The sequence below is a fragment of the Pygocentrus nattereri genome, chromosome 5 (assembly GCF_015220715.1).
Source record: "Pygocentrus nattereri isolate fPygNat1 chromosome 5, fPygNat1.pri, whole genome shotgun sequence".
Lineage (NCBI taxonomy): Eukaryota > Metazoa > Chordata > Actinopteri > Characiformes > Serrasalmidae > Pygocentrus > Pygocentrus nattereri.
The window spans coordinates 23748300-23768978 of NC_051215.1; the positions used below are offsets into that span (position 1 = coordinate 23748300).

A 20679-nucleotide genomic window follows, 5' to 3' on the forward strand; every position below is an offset into this window, starting at 1 on the left:
TTGAAATCATTCAGAACAGGGTCCTCCGCCAGTCGTTCCCAGCACACCCTTACTATTCGCTTGGGCCTACTGGATCTGACCATCAGTCTTCCCTGCTATCTGATCCAACTCACCACCAGATGGTGAACAGTTCACAGCTCAGCACCTCTCTTCACCCTAGTGTCCAGAACATATGGTCCCAAGTCAGATGAAACAACAACAAAGTCGATCACTGACCTTTGACCCAAGGAGCTCTGGTACCATGTATACTTATGAACATCCTTGTGTTCAAACTTGGTGTTGGTTATGGACAATCCATGCCTGGCACAGAAGTCCAATAACAATTCACCATTCAGGTTTAGATCGGACAGGCCGTTCTTCCCAATCACACTTCTCCAGGTCTCCCAGTCATTGCCAACGTGAGCATTGAAGTCTCCCAGTAAGACTATCGAGACTGTAAGCAGGACCCTTTCCAGAACCCCACCCACTCACTCCAAGAAGGCCGAATACTCTGAACTGTTGTTTGCTGCATAAGCACAAACAACAGTCAAAGTTTTCCTCTCTGCAATTTTAATTCGCATTGAGGCGACCCTCTCGTCCACCAGGACAAACTCCAATTGCATGGTCACCAACCGGGGACTCATGAGTATTTGGGAGTACTTGGGAGACCCTACCCGGAGCATATTGTTCCTGACGACTTAGCTCTGAAGATCCCTAGACCACACAAGCCCTTCTGCCATAACAAGGCCCCGATCCAGGAAGGGTGCCTCAGACAGTACAGTTCATTATAGGCACCACAACGTTACATTTATCTACAACAAAAAACGTGATTTGACTTTAGTCAGTGTTATTTGAATTTCTTTACCTCTGTAATGGTAGCTAACATCTGTCTGACTTGATTACATGTTTACACTTCAGCTGTGCGCTTATGGTCGGTCGCTAGGTAACAGACACGAGAGTTGATTTTTAACTTTGATCTAGCAAGTTAAGATTTCCTAACTTGAGATAAGAAAAGATGCTGGAAGATAAGATTCTTAAATAAAGATCAGATTTGCTTCTGTAATATGAATTTGTGAAAAATCGTATCTTCACCTGTCAGATCTTAAGATAAAAGATGAGACTTTTCTGTAATACGGTCCTATATTTTCTAATGTAACAATTACAGTGTTTTTAGGGGACCATTTCAGCTGCCATGTTTGTTGTTTAAATGTGGTTTTTGTGTTTTCTTCTGCTTTGTTTCCTGGTTTTTGAAAATGGATTTGCCTTGTGTGTACCTGCCTGCCTGTTTTCCAACCCCTCCTGGGATGAGCGTGAGCATTGAACATGCCCTAATAAAGCTACTCTGCACTGCCTATGAACCCCATTCCTTACAGAACACTGAAAAAACACAAAAACTACGTAAAATTGTGAATTCTGTAAAACTGATGAGAATGACTGATATAATTCTGCAATACAACATATTACAAAACACAACAAATACACTTTTAAACTAAAGTTATAAGGTTAGGTTATGAAAGTCACTTATGAGTGGTTTGTTTAATATTGATATTATTTAAGACTTTATGAGTTGCTGCTTTTTGAGAGCTGAAAATCAAGTCACAGTTGACAAACTAACATTCATATCAATCAATAAAGCACTGTTGGTCTGTTTGATTTTAATATCAGTTGGCTTTACTTTAAAGATACGGTCGTATGCAAAAGTTTGGGTGCCCCTTGTCAAGTGACGTTATTATTGATTGTTGAAATAAGTGAACACTGCACATTTAATGCATAATTATTGTTTATTTGATGTATTTAACATAAAATAAAATGTTCTGTGTTAATGACACATCTTAAATTTTATGTTTTATTTTTTCCTATATGTTGAACCCAAACTTCTCGGTGGAGCATGTGTTAATTTTTTTTTTCAGAAACTCAACAAAACATGTAATCTGACCTGGGGCAATCAAACTTTTGCAGTTTGAAGTCTCTTCCGGTGCATTATAAGTGCAGAAGAGACAGGTGGGTGAGTTGGCAATGGCCTTCCTCCCCTGGAGGCCCGTATTAGGAGCAGATGGTCCTCCTTGAGATGCGAGCGGCATGACAAAGCGGCAGAGATATAGCAGGAGTGATAACTGATGGGCTTCCGAGACTTCATAAGTGGGGGGAACTTGCAAATGACCTGTTAATGGAAAAGCTTTATCCTGGGACTTTATCAGACAGTGCATATGGTGAGAGTGAGGTGGAACAGGGTTGGAGTGGAAGGGGAAGTGATGCGGGGGGGATGACACATTCTCACATTGTGCACATGGCCTCTGCTTTGCCTGGAACAAAGAAAGTCTGGACTATTGCGAAGGCCTTGGATGAACGCATGCTGATAGATTACATATAGCAAAGCACAGCTGACTAAACTCCAGATTACAGTTTCAGAACAACGCTGTCCTCCATTGTTGTTTCTAATGTGTTTCAGTTACAAATAAAGGTGCTATAAATGGATTTTTGCAGCAATGCAACAGAACCACCTTTGGTGTCCTAAAGAAAGTTTCAATAGAAGCTCCTTATTACAAGCTTTTTACATCTCATGTTTTTTTTTTCCAGTGACTGCATCAACAACAGTGCAAGCTTTTCTTAGTAAAGTTGAGTAAGAAAGTTTGACCAGTTAAGGGTTTTTTTATGGACCATGTTTGTAAATGACAGTGTGGAGAACATTTTTAAAAGCCTAAAGGGCAGTTCCAGAAATGGAAAAAAAAAAAAACTCAAAGTCATTCATAGTGGTTTCATGGAATGCTCTGAGAATCTTAATTGTTCACAATGGTGGTGATAGGAACCAGACGTCCACCACTAAAAGCTCCCTCACAGAGAGTTCCTACATGAAGCAGTTATGAAAAAAAAATATTTCCTGATGTCTGAGACTTGTTTGATGAAAGTTTTGAGATGAGACTTTGGCCTAAAATGTACTTTTTTAATGTTATTAGTAACAAGGGGTAAAATTATATGTTTAGTTTGATTTAGCACTATTTTACCATTTTTAGCATTACTTATTACCTCTAAGACACGTGAAGCTTCACAGATTTTAAAAAAATTCTCCATAATTCAATTGTTTAGATGTAAACAGAGTCGTTCAGAGTGGTTTGGTGTGAAAAACCAAACAGTGGTGGTGATAGGAACCAGACATCCACCTCTAAAAGCTTCCTTTTAGAAAGGGAGTAAGTAAGAAAGTAACAGAAAGTTACTACATGAAATGGATATGATGTCTGAGACATTTTTTTCATGTTAGTTTTGAGAAGATTTCACCCTAAAACATATTTTTTAAATCCATTCATGGTGGAGGGATACATGCAGGGAGCTGTGAGGCAGAATAGTCCCCAAAGAAATATTTCAGGTTTCAGGTGCAAAAAATGGTATCTTGACAAGTAAAATTATCTTAAATACAGTCAAAAAATCTAATATTTCTCCTGCTGAGATTGTTGTAAACTTAATTTAAGAATATTTACTTCATTTCTAGACAATTTTTACTTGTTTTCAGTCATTTTATTAAATCAAATTATCGCACTATATTGGCAGACAATTTTGCTTGTTCTAAGAAATGAGCTTGAAACCGACAAGAATATCTGCCAGTATAGTGAAATCATTTTGCTTATAATAAGAGCACAACCATCTCAAAATGGGAAATAGTAGATAACTAGATTGAAAATCATTTCACTACAAAAGATACCATTTTTGCAATGAACTTACAGGTTCACTGGTGGTTTTTGATGGTAAATAAAATGTCTATATTTGTGTTGTAGTCTTGGCGACCCCTGGTTCCTATCACCACCACTGTAAAGACATCTGAGTCACTATAATCACCATTTCAGACCAAACCACTGTGAATGATTGTTTCTCTCTATTTCCATGATTAAACTGTTTAGAAATATTTGAATGTAATACAGAAACAGCCCAGTTTACCCCTCAGTCAAATTACACACAACTTTTGTTTTTTTGAGTTTAACATAAAAAAAAACAACAAAAATGTGCCATAACTTTTGCACAGGCCATGTTTTATGCATATTATTTTCCAATACGTAAAGCTCAGCAGGACTGTCTTCTCTGTAGAGGATGTGCTCACTTATATTCCGTTAGAGAAAATCAACAATGACACGTCATACTACCAGGGGTGCCTAAACTTATGCACACAAGCGTTCCTTTTCTTAGTGTGGAAATTGAAATCAGCTAAATACAATGACCCTTCCAGGATTGAGGCCTTGTCGTGGTGGAAGGGCTTGTGTGGTCTAGGGATCTTCAGAGCTAAGTCGTCGGGAGCAATATGCTCCTGGTTGGGTCTCCCAGGGCGAACAGGTCTGGAGTGAAGACCCAGACTAACGCGATCCAAACCACACCATGCACAACATACACAAAGAATCGTGTACCCTGCCTGGGAAAGGGTCACTGGGACTTACCCCTGGAGCCAGGCCTGGGGGTAGTGTTCCACTGCGAGTACCTGGTGTCTGGGCAGCCCACGTAACCCAACCGGGCTCAGCCCAAAGAGGCAACATGGGGAGGCCATGAGGCACCCACAAGGTCCAGCATGGGGGAGCAGTGCAGTGCTGTATTGGCAGGCAGAGATTGCAGGGAGGCACTTGGTGGCCTAGGCCCCTGTGGCAGAAACTGGCTCTTGGTACATGGAATGTAATCTCACTGGGGGGAAGGAGCTGGAACTTGTGCAGGAGGTTGAGAGGCACCAACTAGATATAGTTGGGCTCACTTCCACCCACAGTGTCGTGATGGAACCAAACTCCTGGATAGAGGTTGATCTCTCTCCTATTCAGGGGTTGCACAGGGTGAGAGGCGCCGGGAGGGTGTGGGGATACTCACGAGTCCCCGACTGGTGACCATGCAGTTGGAGTTTGTCCTGGTGGACGAGAGGGTCACCTCAATGCAAATTAAAATCGCAGAGAGGAAAACTTTGACTGTTGTCTGTGCTTATGCACCAAACAACAGGTCAGAGTATTCAGCCTTTTTGGGGCGAGTGGGCAGGGTTCTGGAAACCTACTCTCCTACAGACTCCATAGTCTTACTGGGAGACTTCAATGCTCACATTGCCAATGACTGGGAGACGTGGAGAGGTATAATTGGGAAGAACAGCCTGTCCGATCTAAACCTGAATGGTGAATTGTTATTGGACTTCTGTGCCAGGCATGGATTGTCCATAATGAACAGCAAGTTCGAACACGAGGATGTTCATAAGTGTACATGGAACCAGAGCTCCTTGGGTCAAATGTCAATGATCGACTTTGTTGTTGTTTCATCTGACTTGGGACCATATGTTCTGGGCACTAGGGTGAAGAGAGGTGCTGAGCTGTGAACTGATCACCATCTGGTGGTGAGTTGGATCAAATGGCAGGGAAGACTGATGGTCAGACCCGGTAGGCCCAAGCGAATAGTAAGGGTGTGCTGGGAACGACTGTCGGAGGCCCCTGTTCGGAATGATTTCAACTCCCTCCTCCAGGAGAGCTTTTCTCATGTCCCAGAGGAGGTAGGGGACATGGAGTCTGAATGGACTGCCAGACATAACTGTGACCAAAAGCTTGTGGGTGCCTGTCGGGGCGGTAACCCAAGAACCTCCTGGTGGACACCGGTGGTGAGGGAGGCCGTCAAGCTGAAGAAAGAGGCCTTTAGGGACTGGTTGGCCTGAAGGACTGCTGATTCAGCAGATAGGTACCGACAGACTAAAAAGGTGGCAGCTGCAATGGTGGCAGAAGCAAAATCCAGGGCATGGGAGGAGTTTGGTGAGGCCATGGAAAAAGACTTTCATTTGGCCTCAAAGAGGTTCTGGACAACTGTCTGGTGACTCAGGAGGGGTCAGCTGAGCCCAAGCTGTATTTGGCAAGGGTGGAGAAACTCTGACTTCAAATGAGGATATTGTCGGTCAGTGGAAGGAGCACTTTGAGGAACTCCTTAATCCAGGAGACATGCCTCACTCACTGAGGTAGTTGGTAAGCTCCTCAGTGGCAAGGCACTGGGGGTGGATGAGATTCGTGCAGAAATGCTTAAGGCTCTGGATAATGTGGGGCTGTCATGGTTAACACGCCTCTGCAGTATTGCAAGATGCTCGCGAACAGTACCCTTGGACTGGCAGACCAGGGTGGTGGTCCCTATTTTTAAAAACGGGAACTGGAGGGTGTGTGCCAACTATCTGGGTATCACACTGCTCAGCCTCCCTGGGAAAGTCTATGCAAAGGTCGTGGAAAGGAGACTCTGACCGATAGTTGAATCTTAGATTGAGGAGGAACAATGCAGATTCCATCCCAGCCGTGGAACAATGGACCAGCTTTTCACCCTCTCACAGATTGTTGAGGGGGCATGGGAGTTTGCCAACTCAGTCTACATGTGTTTTGTGGACTTGGAGAAGGCTTATGACCGTGCTCCTCGAGATATCTTGTGGGAAGTCCTCCAGGAGTATGGGGTGCCGGGGCTACTACTCCAGGCCATCCAAGCTCTGTACTCCCGGAGTGAGAGCTGTGTCCGTATACTCGGCATTAAGTCAGACTCTTTCAGTGTTAGCATTGGACTATGCCAGGGTTGTGCTCTGTCTCCACTCCTGTTCATAATATTCATGGACAGAGTGTCAGGGCGTAACCGGGGTCAGGTGGACATTATGTGTGGAGGCTTGAGGGTGGAGTCTCTGCTATTTGCAGATGATGTTGTTCTTTTGGCTGAATCACATGGATGCCTACAGCGCTTGCTGGAGCGGTTTGCAGCTGAGTGTGAAGTGGTTGGTATGCGGATCAGCACCTCCAAGTCTGAGTCCATGGTCTTAGCCCAGAAAAGGATGGCATGCCCACTCTAGGTAAGGGGAAAGGACCTGCCCCAGGTGGAGAAGTTTAAGTATCTTGGAGTCTTGTTCACAAGTGATGGGAAGAGGGATCATGAGATTGGCTGCAGGCTGGGACAGGTGGCAGCAGTAATGCAGTCACTATACCAGACTGTAATGGTGAAGAGGGAGCTGAGCCAAAAGGCAAAGCTCTCTGTTTACCGGTCGATCTACATCCCAACCCTCACCTATAGTCATGAGCTGTGGGTGATGACTGAAAGAACGAGATACAAGCACCGGAAATGAGTGAATACAAGCAGCAGAAATGAGCTTTCTTCGTTGGGTAACAGGCTACATGCTATTTGATAGAGTGAGGAGCTCAGTCATCCAGGAAGAGCTCAGAGTAGAGCCGCTACTCCTTCGCATTTAGAGGAGCCAGCTGAGGTGGTTCAGGCATCTGATCCGGATGGCCCCTGGACGCCTCCCAGTGAGTGTGTTCCAGGCACAGCCTACCGGGACAAGACCCCGGGGTTGTCCTAGGACCCACTGGAGGGATTATATCTCCAAGTTGGCCTGGAAGTGACTTGGGGTCCACAGGAATGAGCTGGAGGAATTTGTGGGGGATACGGTCATCTGGGATTCTCTGCTCTCTCAACTGCTACCGTGACCCTATCTGGACTAGTGGTCAACGATGATGATGATGATGTTAAATACAATGCATTATGTCCGCTCCCATGCCTCTGGTTTTGAATGAAAGTGCAGATGGAGACTCTTGCTTCATTTCAAAATTGCAGTTCAAATCAAGCCCCATAGAGCCACAATAATCTGACCTATTTCACTAGTTTAGAGTTGAGGGCCGTGTCTTATTATATATTCATAGGTTTACATTTCAGGCTTGCATGAACACATAGGACTTGTTTTGTGAACTATATGTTGATAAAGTTGCCACTCTGGTATGTGGAGGTTTTGCAGGATTTAACAGAAAAAGTGATTATAAATCTGCTCCCATAAGAGACTGGATATGGGACAGTTCTGTGCTGGAAACTGGGAAAGAGTAATATGTAACAATGCAAATTAAAGAGCTGTAAAAATAAAAAATCTGAACTGTTAACATTTTCCATAACAACTCTACTCAGCATGCTTGTATGGTTAATTGACCAGGCTACACAGTAATCCCGCATTTTGTTTTAACTCAAATAAATTAAATCTGTAGTGCATAAACCTCAGTATATCCCACACATTGCTCAACAATTTTAGGTTAAGGGAACAATTTTGATGAGTTTGTACACTCAAACAACATTTTTGAGTTGAATTAACTGAATTAAGCTATTTAGTTTAATCTGTTGCTATGGCAACTTTGAACCCCTGACATTCAAAAAATAACAAGATTGTTGTTGGTTTTAATGGTTTCTTTCTCATTAAAGTTGCTGAACCAATGTGGGAAACTGAGTGAAGCTAACTAAGCTGTAAAATACAGTTCTGTTTGTTTTGTTAACAAAATCTTGTTGGATTTGTTGGAAAATTTCTTTCCCATTGGCTCATGGATCTATCTATTTACATATTGAGTGTTTAGATATTGAGCTTTCCATTTGTTTCACTCACCATCGGTGTGCTTTCATTCCACCCAGTCTGCCTTTCCTCATGCGTATGTCTTTTATATATGCTTTCTAAGCTGCCTGACATTGTGTCATTGGCTAAGAGTGAAAGTTATGGTTCTCTTTGCTGATGAGTGGGTGTTTGTGTTGGTCAATGACCATGTTCACAGTGAAGGTTAACCCTTTGGTGTTTGGCAAAGTGGAAAATATCAAATTAATTAGAGTTAGAAAAAAAATCTTAATTGCCCAATGAAACATACAGTTAAATTGCAATTTCAAGATGTTACATTAAAATAATTAAAGTTTGTGATACAAGTCTCGTCTGGTTATTTGTCCATCTCCTGCCTTACTTTTATTACTTGATGATTCTAATTTGATGCTCAGTGTACAAAGAAAAGTCATGACTGTCGACTGCGGCCAAGATATCAGTCTTGAAAGGCTGGTTTGGACCAAACCTTTCTTTATCTCAGTTATGGTGTGGATATTTTCTGGATATTCTTAATCTAGATTGGGCAACTGCCAGATTTCACAATGCCAAAGCAGCAACTATTCGCTTTTGGACTGAGGCCATTAATTATGTTAAGACCCTGTAATCATACTTGCTTTTGTGGAATGTGTATGAATGTATGATGTATGTGCATGTATGTCGTCATGATTGGCCCCTCCCAGTTCTCCATGTGCTTCTGTCTACCATTGGTCTTGTCCATGTGCTTCCTTGTTTTGATTCTTCCTGGTCCTGCCCCCTTGTTTCCAGACCCTGCCCTTGATTGTTCTCACCTGTGTTAATCACCTGTGTCTTGTTAACCCTCGTTGTTCTTGTATTTAAGCCCTGTGTTTTCCTCTGTTAGTTTGCTGGTCTTTGTATGGTTTGGTCTTTGTATTGGACTGAGTGGTGTTTGTTCTTCTGGCCTCCATTATTGTGTTTAGTCTGTGCTTCTTTTTGTCATGTCTGTTCCCCAATCTATCCATGTTGGCTCTCTGACCCTGGACCATTTTAACCTTGAATCTGGATTTGCCCCTAATAAATCTCGCTTCTCTCAGCATGTGCATCCACCTCATCACTCCTACATGTTACAGAAAGACCAGCAAATAACAGAAGAAAACACAGGGCTTAAATACAAGAACAATGAGGGTTAACAAGAGACAGGTGGTTAACACAGGTCAGAACAATCAAGGGCAGGGTCTGGAAACAAGGCCCGGGAAGAATCAAAACAAGGAAGCACATGGACAAGACCAATGGTAAACAGAAGCACATGGAGAACTGGGAGGGGCCAATCGTGACATATATATATGGGACCCCCCTCCCCCATTCTTCTGTGGTGTTGATATGCAGAGTGTTGATTGTGTATTTGCTATCAAATATTTAAAACATTATTAACAAAAAAAGATTAATTAAAGCTTATGAGTTGTGCAAACATATCTTTATGTTAGCCTAACATAAAATTATAATTATTTTAGTTCAAGTTTTCATTACATATTATTTAATTTTAAACTTAATTTATCTGGGCTTACAGTGTATATCTTGGTTTGTCCATCTGAATCAAATCGTAAGGAAAATTAGTCAGTAACTGCATGAAATAAATGTAAATTTGCATTTTATTTATTTTTTGTGTAAAAGCTCCCCTCAAATTAACAGAACATGTATTTTATGATCTACACCTATTGCTATAAAATCCAACCCCTCATGAGAGAGTCTGTTCCAGAGCCCTGGACACTATTTGTCGTCCAGGATGAGAGGTGTCAGGCAGGAGTGGGCTTACTCATAGCTCCCAGGCTCAGCACCTATACATTGGGGTTTTCTCTGGTGGACAAGAGGGTTGTTTTCCTGATTGTTGTCTGTGCTTATGCACCAAATGGCAGCTCGGAGTACCTGGCCTTCTTGGAGGCCCTGGAGGGGGTACTGGACAGTGTCCCCTATTTGGACTCCATTCTCTTGCTGGGTGACTTCAACACTCATGTGAGCAATGACACGTGAGCAGTGACCAGTGAGACCTGGAAGGGCATGATTGGGAGGAACGGCCTCTCCAATCTGAACCAGAGTGGTGTTTTGTTATTGGAGTTCTGTGCCCACCACAGTCTGTCCATAATAAACACCATGTTTGAACACAAAGGTGTGCATAAGTGCACATGGCATCAGGACACCTTAGGCTGCAGTTCGTTGATCGACTTATAGTTACTGATAGTTGTGTCATTGGATTTGTGACCACGTGTTTTGGACACCCGTGTGAAGAGAGAGGAGGAGCTGTCAACTGATCACAACCTAGTGGTGAGTTGAATCAGATGGCAGGTGAAAATACTGGATAGATGTGGCAGACCCTAATGTGTTGTGAGGGCTTGTTGGGAACATCTAGCAGAGGAACCTACCAGAAAGATCTTCAACTCCCACATCCGACAAAGCTTCGACCGCTTCGAGGCATTGTTCTGTGCCTCCATTGTCAATGCAGAGGATCGGAGCTGTGGCCACAAGGTTGTAGGTGCCTGTCATGGTGGCAATCCCCAAACCCATTGGTGGGCACTTCGGGTAAAGGAAGCCGTCAAGCTGAAGAAAGAGTCTTATCAGGCCTGGTTGGCTTGTGGGACTCTGGAGGCAAAAAGAAGGGTACTGAAGGGTCAAGTGGGTCTTGGCTTCAGCAGTTGCTGAGGCAAAAACTCGGGTGTGGGAGGAGTTTGGTGAGGCCATGGAGAAAGATTATTGACAGGCCCTGAGAAAGTTCTGGCAAACCATCAGGTGCCTCAGGAAAGGAAAGTGGTTCCCGGCCAACACTGTATACAGTGAGGCTGGGGGGCTGCTGACTTCGACTGGGGATGTCATTGGATGGTGGAAGGAATACTTCAAGGATCTTCTCAAACCCACCAACAATTCATACCTAGAGGAGGCAGAGCTTGGAGATCCGGGCGAGGGTCCGTCCATCACTCGGGCTGAGGTAGCCAAGGTGGTTGGAAAACTCCTTGGAGGCAGAGCACTGGGGGTGGAGGAGATTTTCCTGAATTCCAGAATTCCTGAGGGCTCTGGATGTTGTAGGGCTCTCTTGGCTGACACGCCTCTGCAACATCGCGTGGACATCTGGGGCAGTCCCCATGGAATGGCAGACGGGGCTGGTGGTCCCTCTTTTTAAGAAAGGGGATCAGAGGGTGTGTTCCAACTATCGGGGGATCACACTTCTCAGCCTACCCAGCAAGGTCTATGCTCTATGATAGTCCAATCTCAGATACAAGAGGAACAATGCAGGTTTCATCCTGGTCGTGGAACACTGGACCAGCTTTTTATCCTCACCAGGGTCCTGAAGGGTGCGTGGGAGTTTGCCCAACCAGTCCACATGTGTTTTGTGGGTTTGGAGAAGGCATTCGGGGCATCCTGTGGGGAGTGCTCCGGGAGTACGGGGTGGGGGGCTCGTTGTTACTGGCCATTCAGTCCTTGTACAAATGGAGCAGGTGCTTAGTTCATATAGCGAGCAGTAAATCAGACTGGTTTCCAGTTACGGTTAGACCCTGCCAGGGCTGTCCATTGTCACCAATTCTGTTCATAACTTTTATGGACAGAATTTCTCGGAACAGCCAAGTGGATTTGTGTCAGTCCAGAAGATTTCACATCTGCTTTTGATGTGGTCCTGTTGGCGTCATCAGGCCGGGACCTCCAGCTCTCTCTGGACCAGTTTGCAGCCGAGTGTGAAGTGGCTGGGATGAAAATCAGCACCTCTAAATCTGAAACCATGGTCCTCAGTCAGAAAAAGGAATGCTCTGTCCAGGTCGGGAGTGAATTCTTGCCCCATGTGGAGGAGTTTAAATATCTCAGGATTTTGTTCACAAGTGACGGAAGGATGGAGCGAGAGGTTGACAGGCGGATTGGTGCGGCATTTGCAGTAATGCAGATCCTACACCAGTCCGTCATGGTGAAGAGAGAGCTCAGCCAGAAAGCGAAGCTGTCAATTTACCGGTCAATCTACGTTCCGACTCTCACCTATGGTCACAAGCTTTGGGTAGTGACCAAAAGAACAAGATCGCGGATACAAGTGGCCGAAATGAGCTTTCTCCACAGGGTTGCCGGACTCTCCCTTAGAGATAGGGTGAGAAGCTCTGTGATTTGGGAGAGGCTTGGAGTAGAGTCGCTGCTCCTCCACGTTGAAAGAAGCTAGTTGAGGTGGTTCAGGCATCTGGTAAGGAAGGCCTCTGGATGCCTCACTAGGGAGGTGTTCCAGACATGTCCGATGTGGATGAGACCCCGGGGAAGACCCAGGACACATTGGAGGGATTATATCTCTCGACTCCCTTGAGAATGCCTTGGTATCCCTCCGGAAGAGCTGGAGGAGGTGGAGGGGGAATGAGAGGCCCCTGCGACCCGGACTCGGATAAGCGGATGATGGATGGATGGATGGATGGACATATTGCTATATGCTTACAATTTACTGCTGAAAGCCAAATATCTCAATGCTCTTTGTATTATTTTATAAAAGTAATTTTACAGACCAGATAACTGAAGAGACACCATCTCTTTATAGTTTATTTTACTACAGATTTGTGAAAAAATGGGTCGACTTTCAGTAGAAAAAGTTCAGCTTCTTTTATTATAAGGGTTTAAAATGACATCACCATCTATTTGACTGGAAAGAAGAGTTAAAGCCTCATATGACGCCCACCTTCTGGATGTAGCTTATGAAATATGAAAGTTATATAGAATATGATGAACTGGTGGTCCCAAGAAGTTGAAAAGGTTAATTAAACTGCATTTCAGCATTAGCTGCTCTTTATTCATCGCCAAGCAATGTTATATCAGCGGCCACGTATGGGTAAAGTCCATTGTCAGTATTTCAATGGTGACAAATTACGCTCTTAAAACTTCCTGAAACACGCTGTTTAATCACCACTAGAGACGATCTCCAGACAGACTCCAGACACACGCTATTGTAAACAGGATGTCCTTTTATTTTCTGCCTGATTGCCTGTCCAAAGTGTTTTACAGACCAGCCGTGGTTTTCAAAAGACCATTTTAAAGTTTTCACTGGAGAAAATGAAAACTCAGAACATCATTCATGGGCAAAAGAACTGCTGCAGTCAGTGGAGTGAGAGACAAGCCTCATCAGAGAGCTAATGTTCAGACGAAGCCAAACTCTGACGGCTCATGTTTAAACTCTTCCAGCCTTGAAATCTCCGAGCAACATGTTGGGAAGTGGATCTACGCAGCGAGTAAAAACAAACTAAATGATATTCAGGGTTTGTTTTTCCTTGTGGACTTCAAGGGTAAACATATGATCTTGATGCTTAATAGGCCTCATTTTTGGCTTAAATAAATAAATAAATATATCCACATCCATTTGATCTAATGTAAACTACATCATTTTCAAGTATTTGGAACTTATTTTTTGATGGTATCAAGATTATACATTTTTTCATATCACCAGAATGGTAACTTTACAGGAGAACGAAAAAACATACTCTACTTACAATGTAAGTCAATGGAACCAGACCACCCCCCCCCAGTCATTTTTGGTAATTCCTTTTCAAATTATATCAAAAACTGAAAATGTCATACATATATATATATATATATATATATATATATATATATATATATATATATATATGTATATATATATATATATATTTTTTTTATTTTATTTATTTATTTTTTAATGGTTTAGTGTGGTGGTTGATTGTAGAAACCCAGATGTCTTTACAGTGGTGGTGATAGGAACCAGGAGTTACCATGACTACAACACAAATATAGACATTTTATTTACTATGAAAACCAGCAGTGAACCCACACGTGCCTTCTGAGTTTATATAAAATGTTGATGATGGTAAAAGAGTGATAGGACAAAACTTTCTCAAAATTACCATAAAAAAAAAACAGGTCTCGGACATCAGACAGTATATTTATAACCATCTCATATAATACATTTTCCATGAGAAAGATTTTAGAGGCATTAAACTCTTCAGACATCTGGTTCCTCTGAAGTTTCTCATAAATGGAGCATTTCACACCAAACCACTCTGAATTGCTCTGTTTAATAATTATAGTACAAAGTAAAACTGGAAAAATTAATGGAATTTCCTTTAACTCGTAGAGAGGGTGCTCAGCGTGGTACTTGCTCTACCATTTAGGCATCATCTTTGTTCTAAGATGCATTTGGGAAGCCATGGACAGTAGACATACGTTTAACCCTTACAAGCCGAGAGACGAAGAATTACATTAACATTCAAATTAAATTTTGTATGAACAGCTTAGAATCTAAATGTTTCACACTTTTCAGTTGGTTTAGATGTCACAAAATGACAAAAGTGTAAAACAGATGTTTGATCTAACAGCAAAACACAACTAATAACTTTTCATCAAATTCAAATCACAATATAATATACTTATATGTAAGAGTTTGGGCCAAAGTACAGCCTCAACAGAGAATGCGCTTCACTGGCTGAAGTTAAAAAAATAAATGTGGCCTGAGCAAAAGTTTTGGCAAACATTATTTGTTTTCAATATGTCCAATCCAGCAAAGAAACAGAAACTGTGCCTGAGACATTACTATCAGGATTTCATGCTAAACTGGCATCAAAACCTGGGATACTTGGTTCTTTGAAACATATGGTTTGGTACTGTCCAGAGGGTTTATTCATTTTGGAAAAGGGTGACTTCTGTTCTTTCTAAACTTAACAAACTATCAAACAAAACTAACAATAAAAATAACTGATAGGTGAGCGTCGAATGCCCCCTCATGTATTGCATAGTACACATACATCTTCTAAGCTGCTTATGCTTCTGGGTCATTGGGGGAGCTGGAGCCTATCCCAGCAATCATTGGCCAGAAGGCAGAATACACCCTGGACAGGTCGCCAGTCCATCACAGGGCAGACAGGCATATACATTCACACACACGCTCACACCCAGGGGCAATTTAGTGTGTTCAATTGGCCTGACTGCATGTCTTTGGACTGTGGGAGGAAACCCACACAGACAGAGGGAGAACATGAAGACTCCACTCAGTAAGAACCCTGGTCACCCGGCCGGGAAATCCAACCCGTATTTGATATGCCTTCAACAATCCAAATATGGGAAAATTTGTCTGGTAACATTAGTGAACTGCTTCATGCACAGGTAAAAGGTTTGAAAATGGTATATTAGGGAAACAGGCCCAATCCCATTTCGCTTTTTACCCCTACCACTTGTTTTTCGAGTGTCACCCTAACCCCTTGGAACTGAGTTACAATGGGTAGTGGTTGAAATCTTGCCCAATGAAATGGGACCCTAAAATAAAAAGAACATTACTTGGTTAACAGTAACCAGCGCTGCTCTGTAGGCAATCCTGCCAGTCTGCCTAGACAGCAGAGGAGGGTAAAGTTCCGCTCCTCATTGCTGGGCTTTAGTTACATTTAGGGCATCGTATGCTTTCAAAGAGAGGGGCAATTATTTATTATCACCCACTCCTAATTCTTCAGTGATATGAGGCTGAAGTCAGATTTCACTTTGCATGGCAGAGTTTTAACTCGCACTTGTAGATGGAGCGACGAACTGTGTTCACTGGCAATGGTTTTCTGAAGTGTTCCTGAGCCCATGTGGTAATATCCATTACAGAATGATGCAGTGACCTTTGATCCCTCAGGCGGCACTGCATTAAAAACCGACATCATTCTGTAACGGATTTTTTAACAAAGACAATTCTCACATTTGTGGGTTTCATTTTTAGTCTCTGAAAAACCTCCATTTGGAGGTCCATGTACCTCTAACACTTCACCCTACTCCTCTATTTCAACAAGAATCAGGACACCCTACCCCTAGACGTGAACAAAACAGAGGACTCAGGGCTCAGTGGTAGGGGCGAGGGGTGGAATGGGATTGGGCCTTAGAGTTCCCATACTGTAATGCATGCTAGGAAAGGAGAGCAGATTAATCTCTTTAAATTAATCTGTCATCACTCTGTTAACTCTTTTTTTCAAATGGTAAGGGTATGTAGGCATAGATGTGTGTTTATCTATATGTACAGACGTATATACTAAGCTGTCTTTGATTTATGGTGTTTATCTTTTGTTTCTGTGGCTATTTTCTTGTGTCGGTTTTCCAACTGAGGGTGGATGTGAGGGAGGGAGGGAGGGAGGGAGGGAGGGAAGGGTGGGAGGGAGGGAGGAAGGGATGGGGGGAGGGCAGTTATTTGTATCTGTGTTGTCATTGTTCATCTTGGTTTCTGTTTAGTATTAAAAACAAAGAACTTGTTCACAAAGGAATTTCTGTACTAAAGGCCATGTCACATCTAGGTGTGCTCTCTGTCTTAACTCCCTCTCACTTATTCAAATCAATAAAACATCATTTTGCAAAGGGTGCTCAAACTTTTGCGTACCACTGTAAATCTGCTTCTACTTATGAACCAACCAGAATTTGATACTAAATTGCACCAAGTTTGGTTGGTGATAACTGCAATAACTCCACAACTGAACTATGATTTAACACGCTGTGTCATTGGGGAACTCACCTGTTCTGGTATTCTTTGATAACTTGGTATATGGAGACTTTGAGCGTGGCGTTTTCGTATTTGCCATGGCTGTGATCTTTATAGATGCGAAACTCAGCCGCTGTTACTGCCTCTCCATCCGGGATCTGAGTCAGGTCGAATCTGAACTCTTTGTAATGTCTCCTCTGGTGGGAGAAATCTCGGTCCCTCTCCACTGCAAAGAAAGCACACAAAATGAATAAGAAAAAAGAAAATATACCATAGGACGCATCCACTTTCTTAGACTCTCACTTTTTTTTCCTGGGTGTTCTCTTTAGCCGTGCTAGCTAAGCAGTCTGCTGGAAGGGCGTGAGATTGTCTCACACATGCGAAGTGTCAACAGTTGCTTTCTTGCAAAGCAATGGCCATCGATCAAGATCCTTTAACGTTCCCTGCCCAAGCTAAACATTTAGACGACCAAAAAAAGCAATATTCAGTCCATTAAATCAGTCAAGTGAGCAGAGGTAGCATTCTCAGGACAGGCCCTCCACTGTGAGCCTTCACTATTCTCTCAGTTTGATGAATGAGCTGCCCGTTAAGCAAAACAGGCCTTCACTAATGACACTCTGCCCTTCAGCATGGGCAGAGTCCAAAAGATAAAGCTTTTGTTCTCAGAGACGGACTGACAGCACGCACATATTTCACATTTTTTAGCACCGCACACGTTTACCTCCCAGGCTTGTTGAAACTCGGTCACAACAGCCATTTAGAACAAGTTAATTTTCTAGTAGATATTTCTGAGAGGACTAGACATAAAATTATGCACTTACATACAAACTGGAGTTTAAAAACTACTTGAAAGCTCCAGAGAAAATGTGTCTCCTAACAACCACCTGGAAGACCTGGTAGACACCAAAGCTGCTCCCATCAGAGAAACAGCACTTAAAGCTTCCATCTTTGAGAGGAGAAAATCAAGCTGCTTCAGTTCTGAAAACATCCACAAGTGTTTCTGTCCATCCTTCCACTGTAAGAAGACCACTTAGTGCTGTGGATCTGAAAGGATGTGTAGCTGATCAAGAGGAACCTCACTGAGAAAAGGAGACAGACAGATCAAAGAAGCTGAACGATGGACTGACCACCCCAGAGTCCAGACCTCAGCAACACTGAATGGGTTTGAACTGAACTGTCCTTCAGTTATTAAAAATAAGAGTTTGATGTAGTGTGTAAACATCGTCCATATATGGAAACTAAACTGCCTGTTTTTAAAAAATACATGTAAATACATCTACCTTCTCAGGCTGCAGCAGTTTAGTCCCACCCATTTGCAGTGAAGCTGTAAGGATTGTTTCAGCCCAGATTGCTAACTTTTAGAATGAGGCACAAAAAGGGGCATCATACATATATCAGTCTTAAAGGCACAGTAACAGACATAGCCTGTTCAATTCTAAGAAATTAATGTTCTTAGGTTAAAGTCTAAGGTTGAAAAACTCGTTTTTGTGGTTACATACAATCACATAATTATAAGAGTACCGGAGAGGGCAAAAATAAACAAATGAACCCTTTAATTATGTTTCCAGACACTGAAAAACGAATAACTTGGCTGTTTTAATTTGAAGGGTGGTCTCTTACTTATGCCCAGTGTTGTATATAACCCTAAAGCACAGCCAAATCATTCCTGATTGATATGAAGCACCTTAGCAACTAAAAAAAGTTCCATATATCTAGAACTTGGCTGGGCGGATGTTTATAGAACGTCATCTCAGTCACGTCTTACAGCAGTTCACCTAAGCAATAAGCTCTGTCACGCATAATGGTCTTCTTAGAACCCTGAAATCGCGCACCATAATAAAGGAGTGCCAAGTGACATCCAGGCCCAGGCGCTGCAGCTGAGGAGTGGCTGAGGCAATGGAAGTTGGAGCGCGTTTGGGCTGCGGTGCCGCTGAAATAATGCAGCCCCGTTTTCCCTGATAATTTATCTACAGTGAAAGTCTGTAGTTACTTAACAGGAAGAGGTCAGAGGCCAGACCTGAGTTTTACCAGCTGGTCAGGCTCAACTTCAAGCCTGGCCTGCTAATTAAGAACAGAAAGGGGGAGGGGGGGAGAGGGTACAGAAGCTGTCAGGCCACAGACGGTACTAGATTCATTCACAGGATTAATTTAATCCGTAACTTGTTGGAGCAGGATCTGCAGCCTGAGCAGTGAACCTGCAATGCAGCAGGACGGAGCTATTTTGGTGCTGCATTTAACATTATGATGATATATCACTACTGTCTTTACAAAATATCTCAGTAACTTTACAGTAGGAGAAGAATTTTACTGTAACTTTATTGTGATTTTGGACCATTTCTAGCAGATGTGGATCAACATCAGTCATGTAATTACTCAAATGTATTATTAGTTATAATAGCCTATTGCCCCTCATGTAATTACTCAAATGTATTATTAGTTATAATAGCCTATTGCCCCTGATGTAATTACACAAGTGTATTAAACAAATGCATTACTAATTACACCAGTGCATTACTAGTTGTAACAGCCTATTCTCTCTCATATAATTACACAAGTATATTATTAGTTGTAATAGCCTATTCTCTCTCATGTAATTACACAAGTGTATTGCACAAGTATAAATTAATAGTTGTAACAGCCTATTCTCTCTCATGTAACCACATAGGTGTATAATTAGTTATAACAGTCTATTCTCTCTCATGTAATTACACAAGTGTATTACTAGTTGTAACAGCCTATTCTCTCTCATGTAACCACACAGGTGTATAATTAGTTATAACAGTCTATTCTCTCTCATATAATTACTAAAGTGTAGTATTACTTGTAACAGCCTATTCTTTCTCATGTAATTACACAACTGTATTACTAGTTGTAACGGTCTATTCTCTCTCATGTAATTACACAAGTATATTATTAGTTGTAACAGCCTATTCTCTCTCATGTAATTACACAAGTATATTATTAGTTATAACAGCCTATTCTCTCTCATATAATTACACCAGTGTAGTATTACTTGTAACAGCCTATTCTTTCTCATGTAATTACACAACTGTATTACTAGTTGTAACGGTCTATTCTCTCTCATGTAATTACACAAGTATATTATTAGTTGTAACAGCCTATTCTCTCTCATGTAATTACACAAGTATATTATTAGTTATAACAGCCTATTCTCTCTCATATAATTACACCAGTGTATTACTAGTTGTAACGGTCTATTCTCTCTCATGTAATTACACAAGTATATTATTAGTTGTAACAGCCTATTCTCTCTCATATAATTACACCAGTGTATTACTAGTTGTAACGGTCTTTTCTCTCTCATGTAATTACACAAGTATATTATTAGTTGTAACAGCCTATTCTCTCTCATGTAATTACACAAGTATATTATTAGTTATAACAGCCTATTCTCTCTCATATAATTACACCAGTGTATTACTAGTTGTAACAGCCTATTCTCTCTCATGTAATTACACAAGTATATTATTAGTTGTAACAGCCTATTCTCTCTCATGTAATTACACAAGTATATTATTAGTTATAACAGCCTATTCTCTCTCATATAATTACACCAGTGCATTACTAGTTGTAACAGCCTATTCTCTCTCATGTAATTACACAAGTATATTATTAGTTGTAACAGCCTATTCTCTCTCATGTAATTACACAAGTATATTATTAGTTGTAACAGCCTATTCTCTCTCATATAATTACACAAGTATATTATTAGTTGTAACAGCCTATTCTCTCTGTAATTACACAAGGGTAATAACAGTTTTTTCCAAAGTTTATAATAACTTGTAATATGTAATAACTTACATTAAGGCATTATTTACACTGTATGTGCCAGACTTCCTAACATTCAGCTAGTATTTATGTTGCCAGTGCTGTGACACTGTAACCAGTT

At 41.9% G+C, this 20679-nt stretch overlaps 1 protein-coding gene across 1 annotated transcript in view; it reads right to left on the reverse strand.

Annotated features, from left to right (window-relative positions):
* bmp5 (bone morphogenetic protein 5) overlaps positions 1-20679 on the reverse strand; it is a 46702-nt gene that overhangs the window by 14243 nt on the left and 11780 nt on the right. Inside the window, exon 2 of the mRNA XM_017694137.2 lies at positions 16803-16995. Within this exon, the coding sequence (XP_017549626.1) occupies positions 16803-16995 (193 nt within the window). The remainder of the gene's footprint in view (positions 1-16802; positions 16996-20679) is intronic.